Raw genomic sequence first — 24,869 nt, 5'->3', positions numbered from 1 at the left:
TCTCCCTTAATGTCAGAACATTAAAATCAGTGAAATAAGTGCCATATTTGATGTGTGAATATTCCTTTCATAATGAAAGCAAAGTCAGATGAAAATCTCAAAGATTTGAAAGCGATGACACCACTTCACAGTTCTGACCATTGTTTCTACCTAGCTTTGTACTTCTTGCCAAGTCAGGATGCACACTGTGCATTCAGCTTTTCCTCATTATTATGTGTTCTGTAGACTTGCTTATATTTGACCAATTGTGGTATTTGTAAAATTTTGTAAATGTCTGACATTTGACCACTAAATTTGCAACATGATAATTATTTCAGAGAGAATGATTTACATGATGGTATTTTGGCATCCTATCTGTTTGCTGTGGTCTTGTTCTCTGAACTAGGCTTACTATCACACTTTAGGACTCAAACTGTCGGTCAAATCATTGTCATTTGAGTCGGAATTGATTCACTGCTATCATACTCAGACTCATAGATATAGCCAATGATACGATCTCTGTTCAATGAATTCACCATGTTATGCGAGGGGAGGAAAACTTATACAGGGTTCAAGTACAGCCGCAAACTCAACAGCGAGCTCTTGTTGAAATTTGACCAAGTTGCAGACAGCCTTACACAAAACTATTTGTCCACCAAAGAATGAATGTCCCTGGGACATTCTTGATTTGGGTTTATAGGGTTAGGATTTAGGGCTAGGGGTTCATCCTGGAACTTTAACCTCAACCGTAACCGCTGACCCTAAGCCATAGTCCTAGTCCAAATCAATGTGCCAGGGACATATGATCCTAGAACATTCTTCAGTGGACGAAATAGTCTCGTGTCTTACAAACCCTTGCGCTGGGCTTCTAAGTCACTTCTACCTATCACTGTCAGTCTCCCACAATAACACCCTGCTGCCGCTCAACCAGCAAATGAAAGTAAATCAAAGAAATGAATTTCACATCAATTTTTTATGCAGATTCTATTTTTCCACAAAGATTTTTTGACTAAGAATATATTTTTGAAGCCATTACTTCCAAGTTAATTGATTAAGTTTACTTGCCTGTTAAGGTGGTTGGAAAGGCTATTTTTGCACCAATTCTTTTCTCAGAGTTAATGTCAAATTTCAAGTGTTAGAATCAAGATATTTAGTTCAAATTTTCAGGATAACTCCATTAGTTAATATTTTCTCCAAAGAATATAAAAATTGTATATTTGCAGCCATGATTTTGAAATATGACACCAGTAAATATTAAAATTTAATTTTTCATATTTTTTTACATATTTGAATTTAATAATAATTGGATAGTATTAATATTACCAAATTAGTTATAAATATGTTGACACTATTATTGTAAGATTTGTACGGCAGGATTTGTAAATAAAATTTGTTTTTATGATTTTACATGGGTTTATATATCAAAAAATTATTAAAAATTCTTTCAAATTTCAAAAGTGCTTTTTCAAAAAGTACTTCAAATACAGGAAAATTGTGCCGTACAAATCTTATCTGTAACCTTGTTAATAGGCTGTAAAAATTCCATGTCCATATCTCATTTCAAAGTTGGATTAAATTGGTATACAATTATGTAGGAAAACTGTTATTCTGTCAAAAATGTTGAAAACAAGCCATATTTGCACCCCTCTTTTGAAGTCATAGAGCAGTTTTTTTGGTTAATCTCACTTTTGACACCTCTTTGACACTCAAAGAATCTAAAAATGCATTTACAATAGCAGTCACTCACTCTGAATGCCAGCACCGCCTTGTCAAACTTTCCTGAAAAACAGCAAATAATGACTTTCCCTTTTCAAACATTTTATTAAAAGCTAGGGGACCTCTACCATAGTTAATACACTAAGGACTCCCCAACTTCTTCTTATTTGGTCAGTTTTTCAGAAGTTTTAACAGGCTATAACTCTGCAATGCCTTTGTCCCAAATGTCTAGTTTTTTTTATTCCACAGAGAATATTTGACTACTTTTATATTTTAATAGTTTTGTTGAAAGTTTATAACTGACGCTCTAGCCTTTCCAACCACCTTTAAGGACCCCTCCATTTAGCATTTTTAGCTCTCATTTGGTATACCAGAGTGAGGTCATCTTATAAGCTGAAGTCGGTGGCGTCTGTATGTATGTATGTATGTGTATATACCGGTATGTATGGTACATACAGTATGTCCGTCAACATCAAAAACACGCAAACCACTGCAAGTTTCAGCTTGGTATTTGGTGTGTGGATGCATCCTGGGCTATAGATGGGATTTTGTTCAAATGAAGTTAGCATTGCCAAAATTATGCAAATGAGCTCACAAAATGTGAAAATGGTCAAAAATTAATGACTCAAGAACCACTGTTTTGATTGCTTTGAAAATTAGTGGGCAAGTACCTTAGGTGGACCTTATACAGTTATATGTATATTGTGAAGATATCTTGAATTTTGTATTTTTGCTGAATTTTTTGGTTATTTTTCTCATTTTAAGGAAAAATTCTTCTCTGAAACCGCAGGCCCAATTGCTCTCAAATTTAGGTTGGATATTTGCAAGGATGTTACCCTTCTAATTTGTTGAAATTACAACAGAATTGGCAAAATTACTGTTTTGGGGCAATTTTTGTCATTTTTGGTCAAAAAAATCGTAAAAAATATTTTTTTCTTTCAAACTGTTGGACAGACAGCTTTTATATTTGGTGTACAGTTGCCCAGGAATGACAATAGTTGGATGTGTGGAAATTGTCCAGAAATATGCAAATTTGTACTTTTAGACAATTTTGTCATTTTTGGTCAAGAAAACACATTTTTAAAACAGTTTTGTCATTTTCGGTCAAGAAAACTTGTTCTCAAAAACTTTGTTGCCTGATAGCTTTGTAATTTGGTATAAAAGTCCTGAAGGATGTTATCTTCTGCTCAAAGTGTTGGGAAAACCCAAATTTGTATAATTTAAGTAATTTTCTCAGTCTTTGACCTTAAATGACCTATACCAACCCAGGATATGTTGTGAGACGGTGGTTAAGGCCTCGAACATAATTTTGTCATAATTGGTATCAATTCGTAGTGAAATTTGATCCAGAAAACTAAGCTCAGGTTAATTTTTTTCATTTTGGACCAATGTTTACGACATTTCCATGCAAGACACACATGAACTGAAAAGAAATTTCAATCCAGGATAATTCGGGATGTCATAATCACCCCCCCCCCCCCCCCACAGTGAAAGGAATTTCACCATCTGAAACTAACTTCAATGCTGTTTACATTTGAATGACAACACTGATAGCATTTTAAAAATCCCCAAGGTTGTAAATAAATCACCTACTTTACATTTCCCGACTCTCCCACCTTTTCTTTTTGTCAAGCCTTCTCTAGCTGATTTTTTTTATTGACATTTGCTAATGTATGTAGGATCTGCTTGTCCCATTGCTGCAGAAGTTGATATGCATGTTTCTAAAGTGTACCTCCAGTACCTATGTTGGAGACCTTATTTGCTCTTGTCATTCTTGTTTTTCTGGTTGTACTGTGTAGAAATCATTGTCATAATATCAATGTAGAATTTTGCTGCACTGAACAGATAGAAATAACATTCACCGTTGACCTTTGGTACCAATACTACTTGTATGTACCAATTCTGATCAAATGTGAGCAACACCGTATCATTGGCGGTATTTTTCCACTTGTGAGGATGTCCATGGTATTTACTGGTTTCATTGTATGTTTAATGTTGATATAGGTGGGAATGAAATTGAAGATTCCCCCTATAAAAACCTGCAACAAACACCTAAGGGGAGTCAGATGATGATTGGAAACATTATTGTACAAGTAGAGGCAGGCGATATCACCCAGGAAAGGACAGATGCAATTGTTAACAGCACTAATGGAAGTCTTGATCTTAGCCAGGGTAAGTAAGTCACAGCGAACTCATTCTTGTTGGAAATTGTTTGAAAATAATGTATTCAATCTTATACATTTGCCATTGATAATGACAGAATTTTTCACACGCTAAAAGTACCATAAAGAAAGTTTATTCCATACCATCAATGATTACCAGATGTCCCATAGCACACTGAGCTTCATGGAGATGCCTCAAGTTATGCGCTGTCACTTTTGATGGTTTCAAATGACCCATTGGATGATTGCCATTTGTCTCATGTTCCTTGTGCAATTTTACAAGATGAATTTCTTTGATTGCATTCAATACTGGCATTTGAAATTGGAAAAAACCCTCATGACCTAGTATGAAAACAGCCGAGACACAGCCTGTTTGATGCCTCTTTCATGAAAGTTACGTAGAGAGGAAATTACAAAATACCTGAAATATGAACTGGTGCTTTAATGCTGCTGTTCTACTGTCACTGCCAAATGGGCATTAAATCTATGCCCATGTCGTCATGCACAATTTGCAGTATTTTCATATCATTCTCATAATGTTAAAGGTGAAGTGTAAAGCAGGGTAAAAATGAATAGTATTGGGATCAGACATTGAACCCGTAATATAAAGGGGCGCTAAATTTAAATTGTGGAGGAACACAATTATATTCCATCAAAGGAGTTCTGATTTTCATCAAATTTTTTAACACGGAAAAGTTATTATTGTCAATTATAAAGGACTTGACAGGAAGACTAGTACAACTAATTGAGATACAACAAAATTGTGCAATATCAGTGCCATTTTTGTCATCTTTCCTAGAGGGTTAGCATAAATTGTTGTGAATGAGAACAAACAGATATTTGCTATCATGGAAGTATTTCACTGTTTTTAAATTTTTTTTAAAAAACCTTTCCAACATTTACAGGTGGTGTATCCAAAGCAATTTTAGCTGCAGGAGGACGGGACATAGTGAAAGAATGCAACAGCTTAGGTAAGCTGGAGTTGTGCATTTGTGTAAACTGTCAGTTTGTGGTGTAATTCAATTATAAAGTCACTTTGTTCGGTCAAACTTTGCTGAGAATAATTTGAAGTATCACAGGTGGCTTCAGGCTGACATGTCAAAGCCATTTATGAATATATGAAGTGTTGGTATAACAGATAAAATCCGAAACATACCTACTATAGTGTGTAATAATATCAATAAGAATATTAAGAGCATTTTTAGCTCCAATGTCAGCAAAACAGAGCTTATCAAATAGGGCAGGTATACAATAGGTCCATTTTATCTGCATGACGGGTTTGCAAGCAAGGAGGGCCACAGCTGCCTGGTGCAAACCCCTGGCGCAGAGTGCCTTTTCTTGACTATGTACCTGGCACAAACCTGGTGCAGAGTATAATAATTGGACTTCTTACATAGCTCAAGCACGGGATGGGTGTTGTCATCGTTTCATGTGTTCTTTCCTCATCCGTCAACTGTTTTATTCAAAGCTTCATAAAAACAGCCCATCTAATTACTTGTATATTCAGTTTTCAGGTGCCCAGATATATGAAATCTGTTAGACTTCAGATTTTTGTCCAAACTTTCATGAAATACACAAAACTGTCGTTTAAGGCCATTTTCCCCTTTTTTTGTAACAAATATCTTTTTTCAAAACTGCTCATAAGAAAACTCCCATATTTGGTACATATGTTTGGAGGGATTACATAATTGAGATTATTTCAAATTATGATAAATCTGCAATTTATAATTTTGAAGGATTTTTTGCTTTTTTGGTCACTGTCAAAAGTTTTTGAAAACCTTCGTCCAAAAGCACTCAAATTCAGTTTGTAAGTTTCAAGGATGATGGCAGTCGGTTATGTTACAATGATGATGAAATTTGCATTTAATATTTTCTAAATATGTTTTTGTATGTTTTCTGAATTATTACAAACTACCCACACATTTAGTGTGACTTTGCCCTAAAACGATATTCAATACTTACCCCGTTACTACCAACATTCCGTTAAAAATACTGACCACTATGATACTGAGTTTGTTTTGACAGAGTTCATATTGATGTCAGTAGATTGTGATAAAAAATGGAAGCCCTATGTCATTGCACTGATGCTTTTATTATTATTGTATTATGATATAACTATTACTATTGTTATCAGCTCATATTTGGTATATATATATATATATATATATACACACACACAACACACACACACACACACACACACACATATATATATATATATATATATATATATATATATATATATATATAAATTGGAGGCGTCTGTATGTATGTATGTATGTATGTATGTATGTATGTATGTGCGGATGTATGTCCGTCTGACACAAAAGCTCCCAAACCGCCACACCTACCATCTTAGTATTTGGTGTACAGGTAGACCCAGGGGTTGAGATGGTGACATTGTACAAATGAACATGTCAGTGCCAAAAATATGCAAATGAGGTAAGAAAAAGGGGAAGTCCTGCAAATGTGCAGGAGTGGTGTTAGTAACTGAAATAGCTAAACATCTGAGTCAGAGCTATTATGATCTCTAACCTATTTGTATGCAGTGTACCTGTATGTGTAGAAGTGGTAGCAGTAACTGAGTCATTTCCTGTCATTGTTCATGAACTGTTATATTGGCGGTACGTGCTCAAACTGAGAGGGACTGTGTTGAAACATTCCTCTGCTATGCATGTTGCTAAAGTTGACCTCCAGTACCTGAAGTTTCAGACCTTATTTACTTTTGTCATTCTTGTTTTTCTGGTTTAATATTTCTTGAATGCACCAATTCAAACCAAATATGAGCACGTTTTCCTTGATGGTATTTTTATATTCAGTTTGAGGAACATAGACCCATATCAAACATACACGAAAGTAATTCACTGTAATAAGTAAAATCCAAATTTTTATACTTCATTAGCAGAAATCAGGTTATGATATTCAATTTGAAAATTAATGTGAATTAATAAATAACAAATGTTATCACAAATAAATAAATATGCAAATTAATAAATAATATTGAATAAATAATGACACAATGTTTATGTCCAGGTGTACAACAACCAGATGATGTTGTAATGACTGGTGCTGGCAATCTTCAGTGTAACAACATAATCCACATGATAACTCCTTATCAAAAGTTGGATGATAGTATAACACGGATGATGATGTTTGCTGAGAGTAAGCAAGTCAAGTCATTGGCAATGCCAGCAATCGGAACTGGTAGGGAAACTCATCTTGATGACTTTATTAATTTGCTATATGTTTATATTGTCATTTTGTGTTGGCACAGCATATTAGCTGCATAATTCTCCCTCACAACCGTGCTTTAGGGACCGTCTCTGATTATGGCATAAGTTCAAGAAACGAGATTCATTCGTTTAGATCAAAACCCCCTCCCCTAAACGAAAGTTCAAAAATGCAAAATGTTGCTGTCTACCTGAGAGTACAATGCAGCATTTTGCTATAGCTTCTGAAGAATATGTATCCACTGGCCACATTACAATGTCAAGTAATTGATCAACTTTGGATACTAACGGGGCATTTTACCACATAGAAGTGTCATTTTATTTAAAGGGACAGTATTTGTATCTTTTCATTTTTTTTTATTTTTCGATGACTGAAATCCCCGGTCAAATCAATAGGAGACCTAAATTGTGACTATGGACGGCTTCAAGGATATGTAAAACCACCTTCCTGCTCTTTACGGCAAGGTTCAGTGTTGGTAAGGGCGTCCTCGCGATTTGAACCAACCGCCATTATTGAACCCCAGCACATGACCAATATTACTACGCATACGTCAACTATCAAAGTACAGCTAGAACGCTGAGCAGCCGTCACCTACACAGTAACTTCAGCACAATGCATATCGATGAGCTCACGTCGCATAAACAAATGCACGTCTCACAAACTACTGTCAAATAGTGAAATAAACAGGGCATTTGCTTGTAAGTTTGATTTTAGTATCGATGACACGGACTGTGAAACAAATAAAACCATAAACGCAATTGGGTCAATGGTAAAACTAAAACGATGTCAGATTGCTGTGGTGATAGTGAAACAGGTACAGAGTAGTGCATTTTCTGTGCATTTGATCGTTAGCAAATCTTCGTCAACTTTTAAGATTTTTAGGGCATTTTCTTGCCATTACGTTGGTTCGTTTTACAAACACGACATGATCACTTGTTGAACTTGGAAACATCGCACTCGGACTGAACAGTGCACGGTGTAGCATCTGTGACATCGTGACACCGCGCAGAGCGGGTACTGTACTGTCGATTGATACTGCTCGCGATTGGAGTCACCTCTCGATACACAAGATCTGTTCGAATGTTGTTATTCTCTATGCATCGTGTAATTATTTGTATCAGTTGCATCGCATTTCGAACCAAAAGTGAGTACATTGCAATGACAGTTGCCTAGACCCTATACGTTGCTTACGGCCTCCGTGCCTCCGACCCACTCCCAAAAGTGGGTTTTGCGTAAGTTTAGAAGCGCAGATGAGCACATCGAGTACCTAGCCCTGCATACATGCAGGTCTGTGTGTTCCCGGTGTCATACGGCCTCCTCGCCGTATAACGCCGGGAACACAAAGACCTGTACGCAGGGCTAATCGTGTACCCAGGCGAGGCGGGTGTGCTCGAAAACGAAACTCAGTGCGAGTTTGGGATTAAAAATGGGTTGTTTTTGGTGGAGAAACTGGACCGAGGTGCTGCCAGCGATTTGGCACAACCCTGCCACGCAGAGCTAGCTTTCACCCAACAATGTATATGATGTACGTGTCAGTCGCCAAAGCAGCTTCAATCATAGACAGTAGAGGCCCCTCTGTTGTATATGCTTCAATTTCGTGATCACCTCGACAATAACGTGACTGTCTACTGAAGTTTATCCCTTCATTGTACTCTATTTTGACATTTCTATGCCCACAAGCTTTGGGCAAGTCTACATATGACCTGTACAAACGAGACGAAAAAATAGGCCTTGTCCGAGTCGTTGGCTCTTGCAGCTTGTAGGCATTTGAAATGCCCATTACAAAAATGTGCTCTGTAGCAGCAAAGAATAGTGTATCTAAGAGCAGGATTGGCCGTCAAGATCTCCATGAAAAAACTGACCGTCAAAATGTAACTGGCAAACGACATCGGTAATAGGCGAATCCCGAAACTGCTACACTGCGCTCTCGACTTTCACTTCGTATGGTTTATTTTTTACACGCGGATGCTTACAGCGGCCTAGATAGCAGTTAGCAGTGTGGTCTGATCGCAGGTCAACGGTAGCCCACCATTAACCTCTGACCCAAGGTTTTTCTATACAGTGTACGCAAACGGGATGGAAGTTGTCTATGGTCGACCGTTCTTTAGACATCTTTCAATAAGTCGAACAACATTATCAACTTCTCGTTTGCAACAATATAAGGTCAAAAGATACAAATAATGTCCCTTTAACCGTCCCTTTTTGCATCTCATGACTTTCTGTTTCTTCTTATACATTTTTCTTCTCGCTATAGTCAGTCACATATTTTTCAGCTTTATAACATCAAACTTGTGTACCCTTTTCCAATCTTCCATTGCATCTCAGTGCTTTATTTGGTGACAAGTCTCCCAGGTGTAAAAATATGTAGACTTCCACAAATGTTTGTAGTCATTATGGTACTCTTCAAAGAATATTGCTTTGAGCCAGCCACTGGTTACCAAAGAGAGTCATTTGTCCTGCTATATGGGGCATTTTTTCGACATTTCAATTGAGAATTATGCGTCTTGTTAAGACTACAGTAGTCAGTGCTGTTTCAACAACACACTGAGAGTGAAATGACAAGATGTGGCTAGAGCAAGCAGACGCTTATAGTAAATTTCAAAAAGATACTTTTTTCTTTATAATTTGATGAATGAAATGTTTAGGATACAATGTTAATGTGTCAGGGACACGTACGAATTTGAATCAGTTACTGTAAAATTTGTTGGCACGAGTGTGCATTTTGTGTTTATTTTTACATACAAAGAACTTGTGATCACAAAATAAAAGTGGGAAAGTGAAGTTCACTAATTGAGTTGAGGTCAAATCCCCTCCCCAGTATACGAACGAATTTCGCTTTTTGAACTCATGCGACAATCTAAGGTCTCTGAAGCTATGAAAAATCCACTCTCCTATGAAACTTAATTTGTGTTCACACATAAGTTAATTAGAACATTGCTTGAACTTAGATATGAGATAGACATGGTGTACATGCATTTACTGCCCTCCCTTACAAAAACAACTAACCTTTCCTAGATTAAACGATCAGTGTCAAGTAATATAACTGCTAAACAGTGAAATTCATGGTTGTATAAACCAGCGAGAATTCTTCCTAAATGGAAAAATAATCACCACGAACAATGGAATTGCGTTTAGCGAAAATCAGGCATTTCAATACAATATTTAACAATTTACGCAAATGCTGCTTGTAGCATATCCGCATATGTACTGTTATGTATTTTAGGGGCCCTTGGAAAAGACCCATCAACAGTAGCTCAGCAAACTCTGAAAGCGATTGATGACTTTTACCAACAACGCAACACCCAGTGTCTCAAGCTTATCCGAGTGGTACTCTTTCAACGACCAATGGTACAAACATTCCACCAGGCCATGGTCAGTTTACTTGGAAAACCAGCAACAGACAGAAGAGGATACGTGCAAAAAGCTCGTGGTAATACATGTTGTATCATGTTTTATAAATCAGACTTATTCTGCACAGTTAATAATTAAAGGATCTGCCCAAAAGTTTTGTAGCAAATATAGTGAAGCATAAAACATAGGTCCAATGAGAGTAGGATGTTCCTGTCACTGTGCCCGTTTAGCCAATTTGACACGTCGTGATGCAGGGCAAACCTGCCTGACGCAATTGAAATTACAAGTAATCTGACGCGTCAGACGCAGCTGTAAAAAGCCTGCCAATGGCTAGAAAAGTTCAGCAGATTCATAATTTACACAGATAACATGTTTCCCTGTAGGTTTTGGTCAAAAAAACATTTGAAAACATCATTGCTGTAAGTCTCCGCTTTGATATTAAATACTGATAGTAAACATATCTTGCTGATAGATCGATTGGCAAGGAGGCAGCCATTGTTGTTTTCATTGTCTTCTCATTCACTCACGCGGGAGTATCAGGAATCGAGAAAGACATACAGCCATAGAGGGCGCTATACTTCTAACTGCCGACTTTTTGTTATAACCTGTTCATGCATGTGTTGCCATTTTTTGGTCAAAAAATGTATTTCTCAAAAAGTACTGGTCTGATAGTTTGAAATTTGGTATACAGGTTTCTATAGATGAACTAAGTAATATAGATTGAATTTTTAATGAAATCTGTAATTTTGTATTTTGGGGGCAATTTTTGCCATTTTTGGTCAAAAAATATGTGTTTCCAAAACTACTCACCTGATAGCTTTGAAATTTGGTATACAGGTTCCTACAGATGAACTAAATAATAATATTGAAATTATGCTGAAATCTGCAATTTTGTATTTTTGGGCAATTTTTGCCGATTTTGGTCAAAAAATGTGTATTTCCAAAACTACTCATCTAATAGCTTTGCAAATTGGTATACAGGTTCCTACAGATCACCTTAATGATATTTATTGAAATTATGATGAAATCTGCAATTTTGTAATTTGGGGCAATTTTTGCCATTTTTGGTCAAAAAATGTGTTTCTCAAAAAGTACTGGTCTGATAGCTTTGAAATTTGGTATACAGATTTCTATAGATGAACTAAATGATATTTATTGAAATTATGATGAAATCTGCAATTTTGAATTTTTGGGTCAATTTTTTCCATTTTTGGTTAAAAAATGTGTTTCTCAAAAAGTACTGGTCTAACAGCTTTGAAATTTGGTATACAGGTTTCTATAGATGAACTAAATTTGATCGTTTGAAATTATGATGAAATCTGCAATTTTTATTTTTTGGGGCAATTGTTGCCATTTTTGGTCAGAAAATTTTATTCTCAAAAAACTACTCATCAGATAGCCTTGGTTGACATGTTCTTAGGGATGATCCGATGTGATATATTCAAAGTATGATGAAATCTTCAATTGTGTATTTTTGCAGCTATTTTAGCCACTTTTTTCTGGCCACTGCATTGAGCTATCAAAGATTTCCTCCTTCTTCAAAAACGTGTCAAAAATAGTTATTCTCTACATAAACACAGCAGAGCTATATCGGCCGCTAGGTTGCTTGTTATACTCACAGGTAAAGTCTTAGAAAAGGGCCTGTGCGTATTGTGCAGTGCCTTGTTATATTACAATACCTTCATTTTCAATTTAATGAGCAGATTTAGTTGGTGGTCTTGCCAGCTCATTGAAGTCTCTTGTAACGGCAAGCCCAGGTGAACCTGTGAGAAAACGGAATACACTGTTATTGTACATCTTTGCTGACAAAAGGAAAGATATTGATGGAGCTGTGGAGAAATTGGAGTCATTCATGGATACTGAATTTATAGATATGGTAAGTTTAATTTTGATAGTCGTGTGTAATCTTAATACTTTAGTAAAATGTTATACAAATGCTATCTTTTTTATGATTTTAATATGACTTTCAGTTTTGATTATATATATTTTTTTTTCCCGATGTACACAATGAGTCTGTTGCTATAAATTTGCATATTAAAACAATGTTCATTAACGATGCGACTCAGGTTCAAAGGTCAATTTTAGCGATTTTTTTTTTATTTCAAATTTCGAACCACTGACACGTGGCCTTTCTTTTGGGGAAAAGGTGTTGGGTCACATCGTACCGGGAAATTCCTGAAATGTTACTAAAATGGCAAACTATCAGCTACACCGCGTGCCATTATTTCCCTTTTGTCTTAATGGTCACGGATTACCGACCACGATATCTTGATAAACACGCAGAGATTATGTATAGGCTTGGCGGTATAGTGCGCATGCGCTATCTTCAACGTTATGCTCAGCGTTTTGAACTCCGCATGTATCGGTACGACAAACACGTCGAGCTGACCAAAAGCGGACATGAAAAAGACGGCAACGTGCGCAAAGGTCGATTTAAATGTAAAACAGTCCGACTTTGGCTCATACTCCCTGCAATAACCGATCAAGAATGCAGTGAAGAGTCAGATTTGGCCGAGGACGCAGTCGTTAACGGAGACGTGCTCAGTTCAACAACAATGAAAGTATTTGACACGCTGCTTTTCGAACATATTAGGCTATGCTGATTACATACCCGAGTCCAAAAATTAGCCTGAGCGAGATGAAACTTCTGTTAGTTGCGATAATTTTATCACTCTTGCTGTACATGCTTGGTGTTAGTATCGTGTTCTTTTATATTTTTAAACTCGAAGTTTCATCTTTCTATCGTGCAGCCTTTTCGTGTCTGCTGAGAAACCTTGAGCAACACCGTACCCGACAACACGCGACATTTATGTCAAGGAGTTTCCCAAGCGAGTGCATGAGTTCATACACACATGATGCAGATTCACAAGAGCAAGTTCACCGATCTGCTAATTTTTCGAAACGAAATGCAAATATTTTTTTATTTCATGCCTTTTCGTTCTTTAAATATAACATAAAAATTAAATTACGTCAAACGTGGATTGCAAGAGTTCACAAATGATTCTTGTGTGCGTGTTGTCTAAACTTATCTATTACCCGCAGACTCTACAGCTGCTACACACTGAACGTAAAACAAACCTGGCTCAACTTCTAGAAGAGCTGAAACTAGCAATTTTTGCTATATGAGGTCAGTCATCAAAAGTTTGATTAAAAGTAAAAATCCTTTGTCGAGTGACTCCACTGTAGACTAGTCGATACTCTGTCTCTCGGAACACGCTGTCGATGACAGCCTGCACTGTTCTACGCTACGACGTGATTATTATTAGTTTGATAAAATCGGTACAAGAACACATATAAATAAAGTTTGAAAAAATTAACACGAGTCAATCTCTCCCGTCGTAACGAAGGGCGACAAGTTTGTATTGCGGTGCAAAAGCTAAGAAAATACAACAGACATTTTATGTTGTCAAGAGTTACATGTGTTCGTCTCATCTTGAGGTAGGAAAACTAGCAACCATCTATTTTTTACATCCATGTAGCAACTGGCGTCCGTTCGCACAGTGTCGGCGCTAACATGAACTTGACAATCATTTTTCACAAAGAACATGCATAAATTGCCGATCGCGAGACAGGAAGTAGACAACTTGAGTCAACAAGTGAATGCCCGACGCGATCGCGCGACAACAGCACACAGGTCTCGATCGGATAGACTTTTTTACACAAGTTTCGACGTCTCAGTTCGTCTTGACTGTGAACACTGGTAACCAGATTGTAACCGTTGAGACAACAGTATACAGTTAATCTACTAGTTAAACGTTTCAAAAATGGATTAAATCGCTAATTACCCCTCTGTGTTTGTTGTGTAAATACCACCCACTGCTGGCACTGAGCATTTGCCAGTTCAGTGTATAATTTCTTTCTATTTTCACACGATCTGCAATCCTAAACATATTCTAAATTCCCAAAACTTACTCTAAATATTTCAACTTAGTCCTGGTGTAAGAAAATTCGCAGAAAATGGTGCGCGACTCGGACTTCTTGGCCACAATGTGTGACGCATAGGTCGTTAACACAAATCGTCGATTTTCTCAGTTCCGTTTTTGGCAGTGCATACATTATTCAAATAAGTATAAGTCGGCGGCGCCTGGACAGATTAGCCTGATTTTTCACCTGTGGACAGTGAATGAATATATCTGAAAGACCGTGTCTCAGATTTCCGATAAAAGGCCTGGAAGTGAAGATATCCTGACAAACGTGAACAAAGGCCGATAATTTATGCAAAAATCGTCAAGTTGACACTTTGAAGGCTCATTGTGCGAAAACAAAAGCGAATTTCAAAAATCCGGGACACGGTTTTTTGCCCAGTATACCCAGCCTTCGATTGCCGTAAACAGATCACCAAGGCCGATTGGAGATTTGTACGTACACTTTATTGAGTAAAAAAACTTAAAAATACGTCTTTTTGAGTAAAACAGCCGTATGCGCACTGTTTTTGAAAAACTAACAAATTTCTGAACTCTTTGGTGACCGAGCAGATAAAAAAAGTACCACATGTCGGGTGTGTGACCACTTCTTCTTTGTGAAAATGAGGATTGAAAATAAGTGACAATGAACCTGAGTCGTTACCTTAAGACACTTTGCGTAAATGAATATGTTTATCAAGGACAATGAGTATTAGATTGTTTCCATGTCAAGGCTTATCTCAATGTGATCCAAAGATGTGAAGAGATGGTATCATCTCTGTTGCCACCAGCCCTATTCCATTTGTTATGAAAAATCACACCTTTATATCCTGGCATTATATAAACATGACTTTCAAGTTTCTGCAAATACTAAACATACCATAAGTTGTTAATGATGCAGAGATGTTACCTCTTGACAAGTTTAACAGCCTTGGAGCAAGAATAACCCTATGAAAAAAGAATCCATTGTTGAATGCTGGTCAGACAATACCTCTTTTCACATGTTTATTTTGCAACTCAGATTTTGGGGAAAATCCTCCAAGAACATTTGGTTTAAATTTTACACAAAAGAGAAATCAAAACTATTAACAATTAATTACCCTTAATACCTGCTATAATGTTATAGTAGAAATATTTTCGAGTCCAGCTTTTCAATTTATACCATTACTAAAAGGAGTATTTGTAACATGATTACTACATGTGTGAAAGAGACTGTTTCCTATCCAAAACCTTGAAGAGCCTCTGCCAGTAGTTGTAACTTTTGGCCACTTTTCCCCAACATTTTTTAGTCTTTGTTGAGTGCATACACGTTGAAACACCCAGTATTTAGCCTGTCAACTGAATAGTATACCTTTGCATTCTAGTCCAGAATTCACATGTCAAAATTAAGAATGCAATCTACATTTGTACAGGCTGAATATTTCAAGGTGCTTTGGGGAATTGCACTAAAAAACAGAGTTGATACTAAAAACAAAACTGATGAAAACATCCTTAAAGTTACAACTACTGGCCCATTAATTAGAGTAATGGCCTGCAGTATTTCCTAAGACTTACAGGTTCCAAAATGAAAATTGTCTTTATATTCTCAACTTACAGAATGTTTCCAAGGAAAATGTTGGCAAAATTAGTGACGAAGAACTCTATCAAGTCAAGATTACAGCAGAGCGTCTTGAGGTTAGATTATAGTTTGCATTCTGTAGCTGACATTACATTTGTACTGAGAAATAGAACAATCATGGAAAATCTTTATCCTGGATATCTTTTAATGACAGATTTGAGTTGATTAGGTGTAGATATACATGTAGGTAGAGTTTGATTTCGATGGACATATCAGTAGCATATAATAAACACCTATTACCCTGTCATGAGAGCTACAGTACTTGTTTATTACCCCGAGGGGCCATGGCTTACAAGAACACATTGCTATTCCCTGAGACCATATAGGCTGGGGGATATAGTGATGTGTTTCTGGTAATGCAAGGCCACACAAGGGGAAAATGAATGGGCGCTATAGCCCTACCAAAGACCAGGTTATACTGGTTAGGTGTACATAACACATCACATGCTCATATGTTATTGTTTTAAATGTGCTTTGATGCAGAGTCACGGAGACAATACATTAACTAAGCAGAGAAGTTTACTGGGCAATTCTTCATAGCGGAAACAGTATAACTGCCAATTTCTTAACAAAAAGAAGCAAAAATATCCATACCATACTGTATATTGTCCTTGGTTTACACATTAATATTGTGTACGATGTCATTGAGCTTTTCAAGTTCCTACGCTGTTGAAATAGAACACCTCACTGTTTTAGTCAGAGACTCGTTGCTCATCCTGGGTGCTTATCACACTCTAATTACACCTGCCATCGTTTCAAAGTTGCAGATGACACTAACTGATGGTTGTGTGACGGACACTGTTTCAGAAACTATTTCCCTAGGGAAATAGTGCTCGGAAAAAATACCCTCTGATGTCACTTTTTTCAAACCATTAGGGACTAGCTGTATCTATTTTTTCATCACATGATGTTTTCTGACGCATTGCGATACGGAATGAGCATGCAGTGTATTTGAGTATAGAATAGTGTCAGTATAAGACTGGCCCCCATTGCTTGGCTTTTCTTGGCAGCAGTTACTGGTCGGCCTAGCTATTGGTGTAACTTTGCAAATAAGGTTACAAGCAGTCTGGCTGTTTATTAGTCCCCGCCCAAATGAAGTCGGGCGGGAACTTATAGATTGAGTGGCATGCATCCGTGTGTCCACTGAGATATCTCAAACCTGCATGGATTGATTGCTTTCAAACTTGGTACACGGGTAATACAATAAGGCAGACATATGCATGCCAATTTGTTTTAGTATATGATCCAATGTGGCCGCCAGGCAGCCATTTTGTTTCATATCTGTGGGCATTATGCAAATTTAAAATAAAACTGTCAGATTTCTTTCAAACTTAGCAGATTGACAAAACACTATGGCTCAAACGTGCACATGAAATACTTTGTTGATACAATCAAATATCTGGCTGCCATTCAGATCTAATTCTTGCATGTCCAGAGCTGTAACTCAAACATTCCTGCACTAATTTCTTTCAATCTATACACTAAGGTAATACTCTGGTATACATATTATGCATGTTGATTTTTGTTGTGATAGAACTTAACAATTTCTCATTATTCGAAATCGAAAAAAAAAATGTCAATCCGACTAGATCAAAACAATTTTCTGAATCCCATTCCATACATGAATCAAAATCAGTGGCAATGCACAATAGGATGCAGAGGTAAAGTGAGAGGCACATTCGCACCTGAAAATTAAAATCATATTTGGCAAATTTCACTTTTTAGACATCACTCCCCACAGTGTTAAAGGCAAACTGATAGGTAAAAAGTCTGTTGTGGTTTGACAGGTTGCAGTTAGAATGTCGCCATTTTGAAACCAGTGATTTCATCTTGCACTAAGCATGTCTCGTGGGATTAACCCTAAAAGTTTTGCATTTCGAAACGCTGATATATGGATAGTGGCAATTTTTCTAAAATCATTTCATAAAATAAAATAAAAGTAATGATTTTGATAATATTAGTTAAAATTTCTGAGAAAAAAACTCAGTAAAAATGCGATCAAGCGAACACTTTAGTTGAGGTCAATGAGAGGTTGTGACATCACTCTACAGCACCGTACTCAACCCGGAAGTTCAAACATCGATAAGCACCCCAAAAGTCGATGTTGTAAGTGTCACCCAGCTTCAGAAAAAATGGCAAAAAAGGCTAGATTTTCTTCTTTCAAAGCTAAATTGGCTGATTTAGGATGCAAATCAACAAGTCTGATTGCCACTTTCTCTCCTTCACAATATCAAAGGTTATTGAGATCCCAAACTTGTTTATTTACATATCCAACTCCTGACAATCACATTCAGTGTTTTCTATGCTGGTTCATTTACCAACCAGTTCGAATAACTTTCATGTTTGTCAGCAAAATTCATTTCTGTACAAATAATGTATGACAATGAATGCATAATACTATTGAAATAACATCGCACGGTCCATTGTCAGGTTTTAGTTAGTGTAGGCCATTTCAGATTGTTCCAAATTAATTTAGATATATATTCTTCGTAATTAGTTTACAGTTTGTGTTTTTGTTGATTTGATGGTGTTCTCAGAATAAATGGATTCTGTTAATTTATTGATGTTAATGAAATGATTATATTTCTGTTGACAACATTCAGAATTAATTATCTTTTTCATTTTATGATTTATAAGGGATCAAGTAAAACCATATTCTGATTTATAAGGGATCAAGTAAAACCATATTCAGCATAATGTATCTACTGATATTTCCTTGTGTACCATAAATATATGTTCTTGATCTCAACTGTAATTTACATGCAAAACAAGCCAGGGCTTTTGTGAGGAAATGACACACCTATTCCAGTATGTTGAACGAAATCCAATTGCTTATACTTTGCCATGTTTCTTATGATTTACAACTACATGATATGCATGTTTATTACATAGGGGGCATGAAAGTCTTCTTTTATATTGAAATGTATTTTGTTCGGGGGAGAGAGGGACGTAGATATGTTTGTAATTATGGATATATGTCTAGTCATAATACATACAAAATTACAAAGTATTACATGTATATATATCACTACAAAGTAACGTTTTACTTGTAGTTTATTGCTAAACTTTTTTGTGGTTCTTGGCTAAAGTAATGGATGAGAATAATCTGTTCCTGTAGGTTAAAGTTGATAAGATTCCAACTGGCAGTGTCACCCATCTCCGTTTGCAAGGAAGGGTTCAAACAGTTTTTAAGGTGCAAGAGGAAATCAATAAAATCCTGGATCGTATTGCTGAGGAAGAAAGACGGAAAAACGAAGCCAGATTATTAGCTAAAAATGTCAAATGGATGTATCTCAGTGATGGAGAGCAGTTTGACGAGTATGATGATGAAATTATCGGCATTATTGAGCAAGCCAGAGTGGAGAACAGGAGAGATGTTGAATTTGAGATTCAAGATGGAAAGTATCGCATTGACTTCAGGACAATGAAAGAGATAGACTTGGATGACATGTCAACAGTGCCTGTCAGGAGAGAACTCAGAGAAGGTTTGCTGTTTGATTATCTTGATTGAATTCAATTTTCACCATGAATTTTTGAGAAATTCCATGGCAAGCAAAGTTCATAGCATTTGATCTCAAACTCTCCCCATGCCATTAAAAAAGGGGTTAAAGTGCAAAAATCTGACAATGAAATTATGTCCTGAAGAAAAGAATGATAAATTGCTGGAAACAGTTGTTTGAAAACTTATGACAGGTTTTTGAACAAGAAAAATTTCTACAGGTTTGAGTATCATCTGCATACAGGCTTTCCATGGTGGGAATGTAGCATAGACTATTTAATTGCAACTATGTGCACAAGAATCTAAATAGAGCTAAGGTATCTTCCCCTTTAGACTCAATTAATCATGATTGTCATGAAAGTGTTTATATGTCTATGACCCTGACATGAAGAAGAATCAATATTTTACAATGATCTACATGTATGTGTATATTACATGACATAGTTCTACAAGTAATTATGTCATTTTGTCAATTTGCCAAAGCCATGGCAGACTGAACCTTTCCTTTCATCAATGGTTTGGTCCGACACCATAATTTTAAATAGTTATACATCACAAGGTCTAAGACATACCAACACTTTTCATTAGGAGGAGAGTGTTGAAGATTAGTGTTTTAGGGCCTTAATTTGTTTTGAGTCTTTCAAGTAACCTTGAGTGTATTGCATTTTTGTAAGTTCTCTCTACTATGCCGATGGTGATACCATCACGACGCTTCACAAATTAACTCTAAGTAGCTTAGAGGATTTTTCCATATCTCAGTAATTATGTATAAAGAGGTCTGTGTATAAAATAGAATTCTTCATTGTTTCAGCTGGGGTTCCTCTTCCTTCCAACTGGGTAGACATGACTCAACATGGAAACTTCAGAAAAGAAACTTTGGATCCAAAGACGACTGAATATCAAGGAGTAGAACAAGCATTTAAACAAACACTTCAACCAGGATACAATTTGACAAAAATTGTACGGGTGAGTATCGTCCAATTTTGAAAGTTTCACAAGAATTCTGGCCAGATTTTCAGCAGTAACGTAGCTTATACAATTTTATGATTTGTTAAAAAAATGAAATTTGTACATCTGTTTACATGTCAGCAGGTGTTACAGATTAAATGATGAATTGATCATCTAAGTTATGAACCAGCACTACTTTTTGAAAACTGTTGATGTTGTACTGTTCATAATTGCAAGAAAAGTTTTCCTCTTCTTTGTAATTATGCAAGACCATACACCATCTGAAATAATGTTTGCTTCCTAATCACCCCAAAAAGTATTTATCACAAGTTCTGCACAGTGATCTAAATTCTTAAATTTGTGAGTTACCTTTCATAGAATTGCTTTGTTACCGTCCACAGATTGAACGCTTGCAAAACATTCAACAGTATCGACAGTATGTCATCCTAAAACAAACATTAGATGCCAAGAATCGTAAAGGAACAAAGAATGAAAAAACATTGTACCATGGAACAAGCGCTGACTCTGTCGATAAAATAAGTAAGAAAGGCTTTAACAGAAGTTTTGCTGGAAAAAATGGTAAGTTGATATATGATGATGGCTTGCTGCAGTACTACATTACTGCCATGCCACTTGCTCACTCAGGATACCACCATCTAACATGCTCTCTGAAAGTCTATCTGCTGAAATGTAAATGTTATTCAGTAATACTTTGCCAATAAAACTCTATCTTTCCCATCCTTTTTTATTCTGAACTACTTTACCAGCCGTGTCATATTCTTAATTGCTGTACTAAGCCTTCTCTAGCCTCTCCACGCTCTCCTCTAGCTCTGCTCTAGCGCTTGAATAGTCTTAAGTGCATGTAATTGACTGCATTTCAAAGTACATGCCCCTCTTTCACGTGGTTCAGTCTAGCATAGCTCACTTCTAGCAAAAATTTTAATTTATGCAAGCACAGGTAGTGTGCTTGAAAGGGGCCAGTAGCTGTAACGCAAACTCTCTTGCACAAATCTGTTCTGCCATGCAAAATCTTCATAATTATTGGTATTGCTGTCCTTTTGCAACTTTGTGGTTAATATATTTAGCAAAAAGCATATTTGTAACTTTTTGTGTATACCCATTGACGACATATGTTTCTTTAAGATAAATGCAAACATAGATTCACACAAGTTTTTATTCCTATCAAATATGACAAATAATCATACTTAGTCTTGCTTTGATTCGTCTGTTACAGCCACACTGTATGGTGCAGGCACTTACTTTGCTGTCAATTCCGAACTGTCTGCCCGTAGCATCTACTCTCCTCCAGATGCCAATGGTTACAAATACATCTACCAAGCCAAGGTGTTAACAGGGGAATATACTGTCGGATCACAGAACATGCTAGTGCCACCATCCAAGAACCCAAATGACCCTACAGACTGCTATGATAGCGTGGTTGATAACATGCAGAATCCAGAAATCTTTGTCGTGTTTAATGATGCTGTGGCCTACCCAGAATACTTGATTGTATTTTATTAGCATCATGAATTCTCTAGATAAATTGCTGATAGACACAGTGAACCATAGAGAGTGAAGGAGAAATCATTCTGTAGTTCATATAGAAGAGTTAGTAACTTAGAATTGTCAGTGATATTTCCAAAACCCTTTAGAGGCGTAAAGAATCTCATATTCCTTTTATCTAAATTAAGATTTAGTGCAAATCAGAATTAAGAACAATTAATCCACCACTGTACACATTTCTGACATTTCTTCTGAGAAAGGGAAATATGACAGCTGAGTCTTCAAATGTGGATATAACATTGAAAAACAATTTTATTGCATGTTTACAAACACCATTTTCTGTGTACAACATACCTTATATACAGAAAGTGTAAAAATATGTAATTTTGTGCACTGCATCAGTAGTTTAACCCAGTTTTACATTTTGATGTGTTTTATGTTAACATTCTGAATAATACTTTTCCAGGTTTGTCTGCATTTTTTTAGTTGTCTCCAATGATTATGGAATTATTCAGCTCGAACATGCTGTACTTCAAAGTACACAGCAGAGTATAATACTTCACAGGAATGGTCTCATTGAAATATTTTCATTATATGTAAAATTTTAATAAAATTGGTGTAGTCTGATCAATAGATATGTTACAAAATACCCATCCAAACACCATGTTCGTCCTGTCTATATATTCTTGTCTATGTACACTTGATGAAGCAACAGTACTAAGTTAATAGTTATACAGTAGCAGAGTAGTATACGTGTGATCTAAAATTATTCTACTATGCAGATTTTACCCACAAATATATATATAGTTTTCATATCACGAAATAATCTTGCTGTGTGATTCTGGCTTACCAACATTTTTAATTTTCTGATGGTTTTAAAAAGAGTTATTCATGTTGCGACATGTAACAAACAGACTCTATTCTTTGCCATGTCTTCATGTGATCTATTGGAAATATTAAAACAATTTATACTCTCTTGCTAAAAGACAAGGAAATTTAATATCCATATAATAGACAAAATGTCAAAAGCTGTCATGGCACATAAAAACTATCTAAAGTATTCATCTTGGATACTTAAAAATCTATGCTCTATCTCCTCTACATAGTATTTCAGATTTCCAAACAAAGTTAGCTGATGAAGATTTTCGTAAATTATTTTCTTAGGAAGGTATGATACTTCAAATCTATGCCTTTTATAAGTATGGTAATCAGATTCAATCGTGTAACCATAAAATTTAATAGTCTAACTTCAACAATGTACTAAATTTTGGAGTTACACCTTAATTAGTTGAAAGTCTTTGGTTTGAATAAATAATTTCATTGTAGTTTAAGTACAATGTACAACCTGTGAAATTGATGAAGCCTTTCCTAACATTGTCCTTTTCTTGTTTATTTTGATGTCGTCTACAAGGTAGTTGTTGCCACTATTAGTTCAGTAACAGCTGCATTACTTTCACATTCACATACTTAGTACTTCTTTTAGTTTGTAGACAACTTACATAATTGTTTGTATCTCTGGACAGGGATTGTAGCCTTTTGCAGTTCGACCACTACTTTTAAGTTCTGTTACTTATTGTTCAGTCTGCTAGTTCAGTGTTTGATGGCTTTTCATATACCTGGTATGAAGTGTGACAACAAGTTTCTTGAATTATTTACAGAAAACATAGCAAACTTGAGACTGAAACATCACAAATAACTGTTGAAAATGTGTGATTCTTACCCTGATCTTAAATATTTTAAATGAAATGAATTCTACTACTGTTAACTCAAAGTTTAAAATTCAAATATTAAAATCTATGAAATATGCTTTTTTCTTTTTGGATATGATCATTAAGAAAATGGCAAATTACATCTAATTAGTCTTGCTATTATCTTGACAATATACTAATGTTTAGAGTTATACTAGGAGTTGCAATCATTTCACAGTAGTGTATCTTTCTTCCTGTACTTTACCTTGCAAAAATCACAATAGAATTCTTGCATGGACATTGTAAGATCATGTAAGTTTCTCTTGGCAAAGAATTAGATGACTATGAAATAATTCTGTATGCTGTAAAAGGGCAACAGAATTTGAAAAGAAAATGTATGTCAGATGTAATCTATTGTACTGAACTTGATGTGTACCTACCATAGCAACAGTGCATTTGGAGTCATTGTGATCTGTGATATGCATTAACCTAGTGGTTGAAATAAAATATCAGCATAAAAAATACATTGTATGCAAATTATTTTGATGTGACATCATGTCTTGTCAGTCAGCATGACCATATTATCTTTCTACAATTATACATGTCATTGACATCATCATGTTTGGTGCAGTGCGTTGTTCTCATTGGAAAATTCAAAGTAATAACTTTCAAAATTAGTGCTAGTTTACATGTAAGTATAAAGTTTACCAATCAAAGTGAAGCTGTATGTCTTGATAAGCCCCATTAGTCTGTAAACTTTTTTGACATTTTGCCCCATTTAAAGGAATTGTTAATGTACATCCAAGTTAGAAACATTTGCTGGGTATGCAACCTTGTGGCCACAACTCATGCCAGTGCAAAATGTTTAAAACCTCCTGAGAAATCTGAAAGCTATCAAAGTAGTACTTTTGGCCAAAAATGATATGTTACAAAACAGGTGAGATTATTATCCTAAAATTTACCAATTTCACCACACTTAAGGAAGACATTACTCAATGCACCAACACACAAAATTTTCAGAAGTTTCAAAAATGATAATGTGAAGAACAAAGCATGGTAATTAGCCACAAATACATAGGGATACAAATTTCATCACCATTTAGAGATAGAATTTGGTCATTCTTAGAATCGACAATCTTAATAAGAAGGTACATTTTTAAGATCTCGTTACTTTCCCACTCAGTGTGATATCTGTCTCTGATTTCGTAGGGTGAAAGTGAGACTTAAAGATAAGGTCCCATCCGTACATGCATCCATCACCACCCTTTTTCA

At 35.9% G+C, this 24,869-nt stretch overlaps 1 protein-coding gene across 2 annotated transcripts in view; it reads left to right on the top strand.

Annotated features, from left to right (window-relative positions):
- LOC139120513 (protein mono-ADP-ribosyltransferase PARP14-like) overlaps positions 1-24,137 on the top strand; it is a 39,663-nt gene extending 15,526 nt beyond the window's left edge. For both annotated transcript variants that reach the window (XM_070684977.1, XM_070684976.1), the window contains exons 7-16: positions 3,700-3,867; positions 4,763-4,828; positions 6,891-7,061; positions 10,312-10,518; positions 12,143-12,315; positions 15,938-16,015; positions 19,078-19,444; positions 20,270-20,424; positions 20,808-20,985; positions 21,641-24,137. In XM_070684977.1, the coding sequence (XP_070541078.1) occupies positions 3,700-3,867; positions 4,763-4,828; positions 6,891-7,061; positions 10,312-10,518; positions 12,143-12,315; positions 15,938-16,015; positions 19,078-19,444; positions 20,270-20,424; positions 20,808-20,985; positions 21,641-21,927 (1,850 nt within the window). In that variant the 3' untranslated portion in view covers positions 21,928-24,137. The remainder of the gene's footprint in view (positions 1-3,699; positions 3,868-4,762; positions 4,829-6,890; positions 7,062-10,311; positions 10,519-12,142; positions 12,316-15,937; positions 16,016-19,077; positions 19,445-20,269; positions 20,425-20,807; positions 20,986-21,640) is intronic.
- Positions 24,138-24,869: the final 732 nt, after the last annotated feature.

Source organism: Ptychodera flava, chromosome 20 (assembly GCF_041260155.1).
Source record: "Ptychodera flava strain L36383 chromosome 20, AS_Pfla_20210202, whole genome shotgun sequence".
NCBI lineage: Eukaryota > Metazoa > Hemichordata > Enteropneusta > Ptychoderidae > Ptychodera > Ptychodera flava.
The sequence above is the reverse complement of the archived record's forward strand: the minus strand, read 5'-3'. Positions and strand labels throughout refer to the sequence as shown.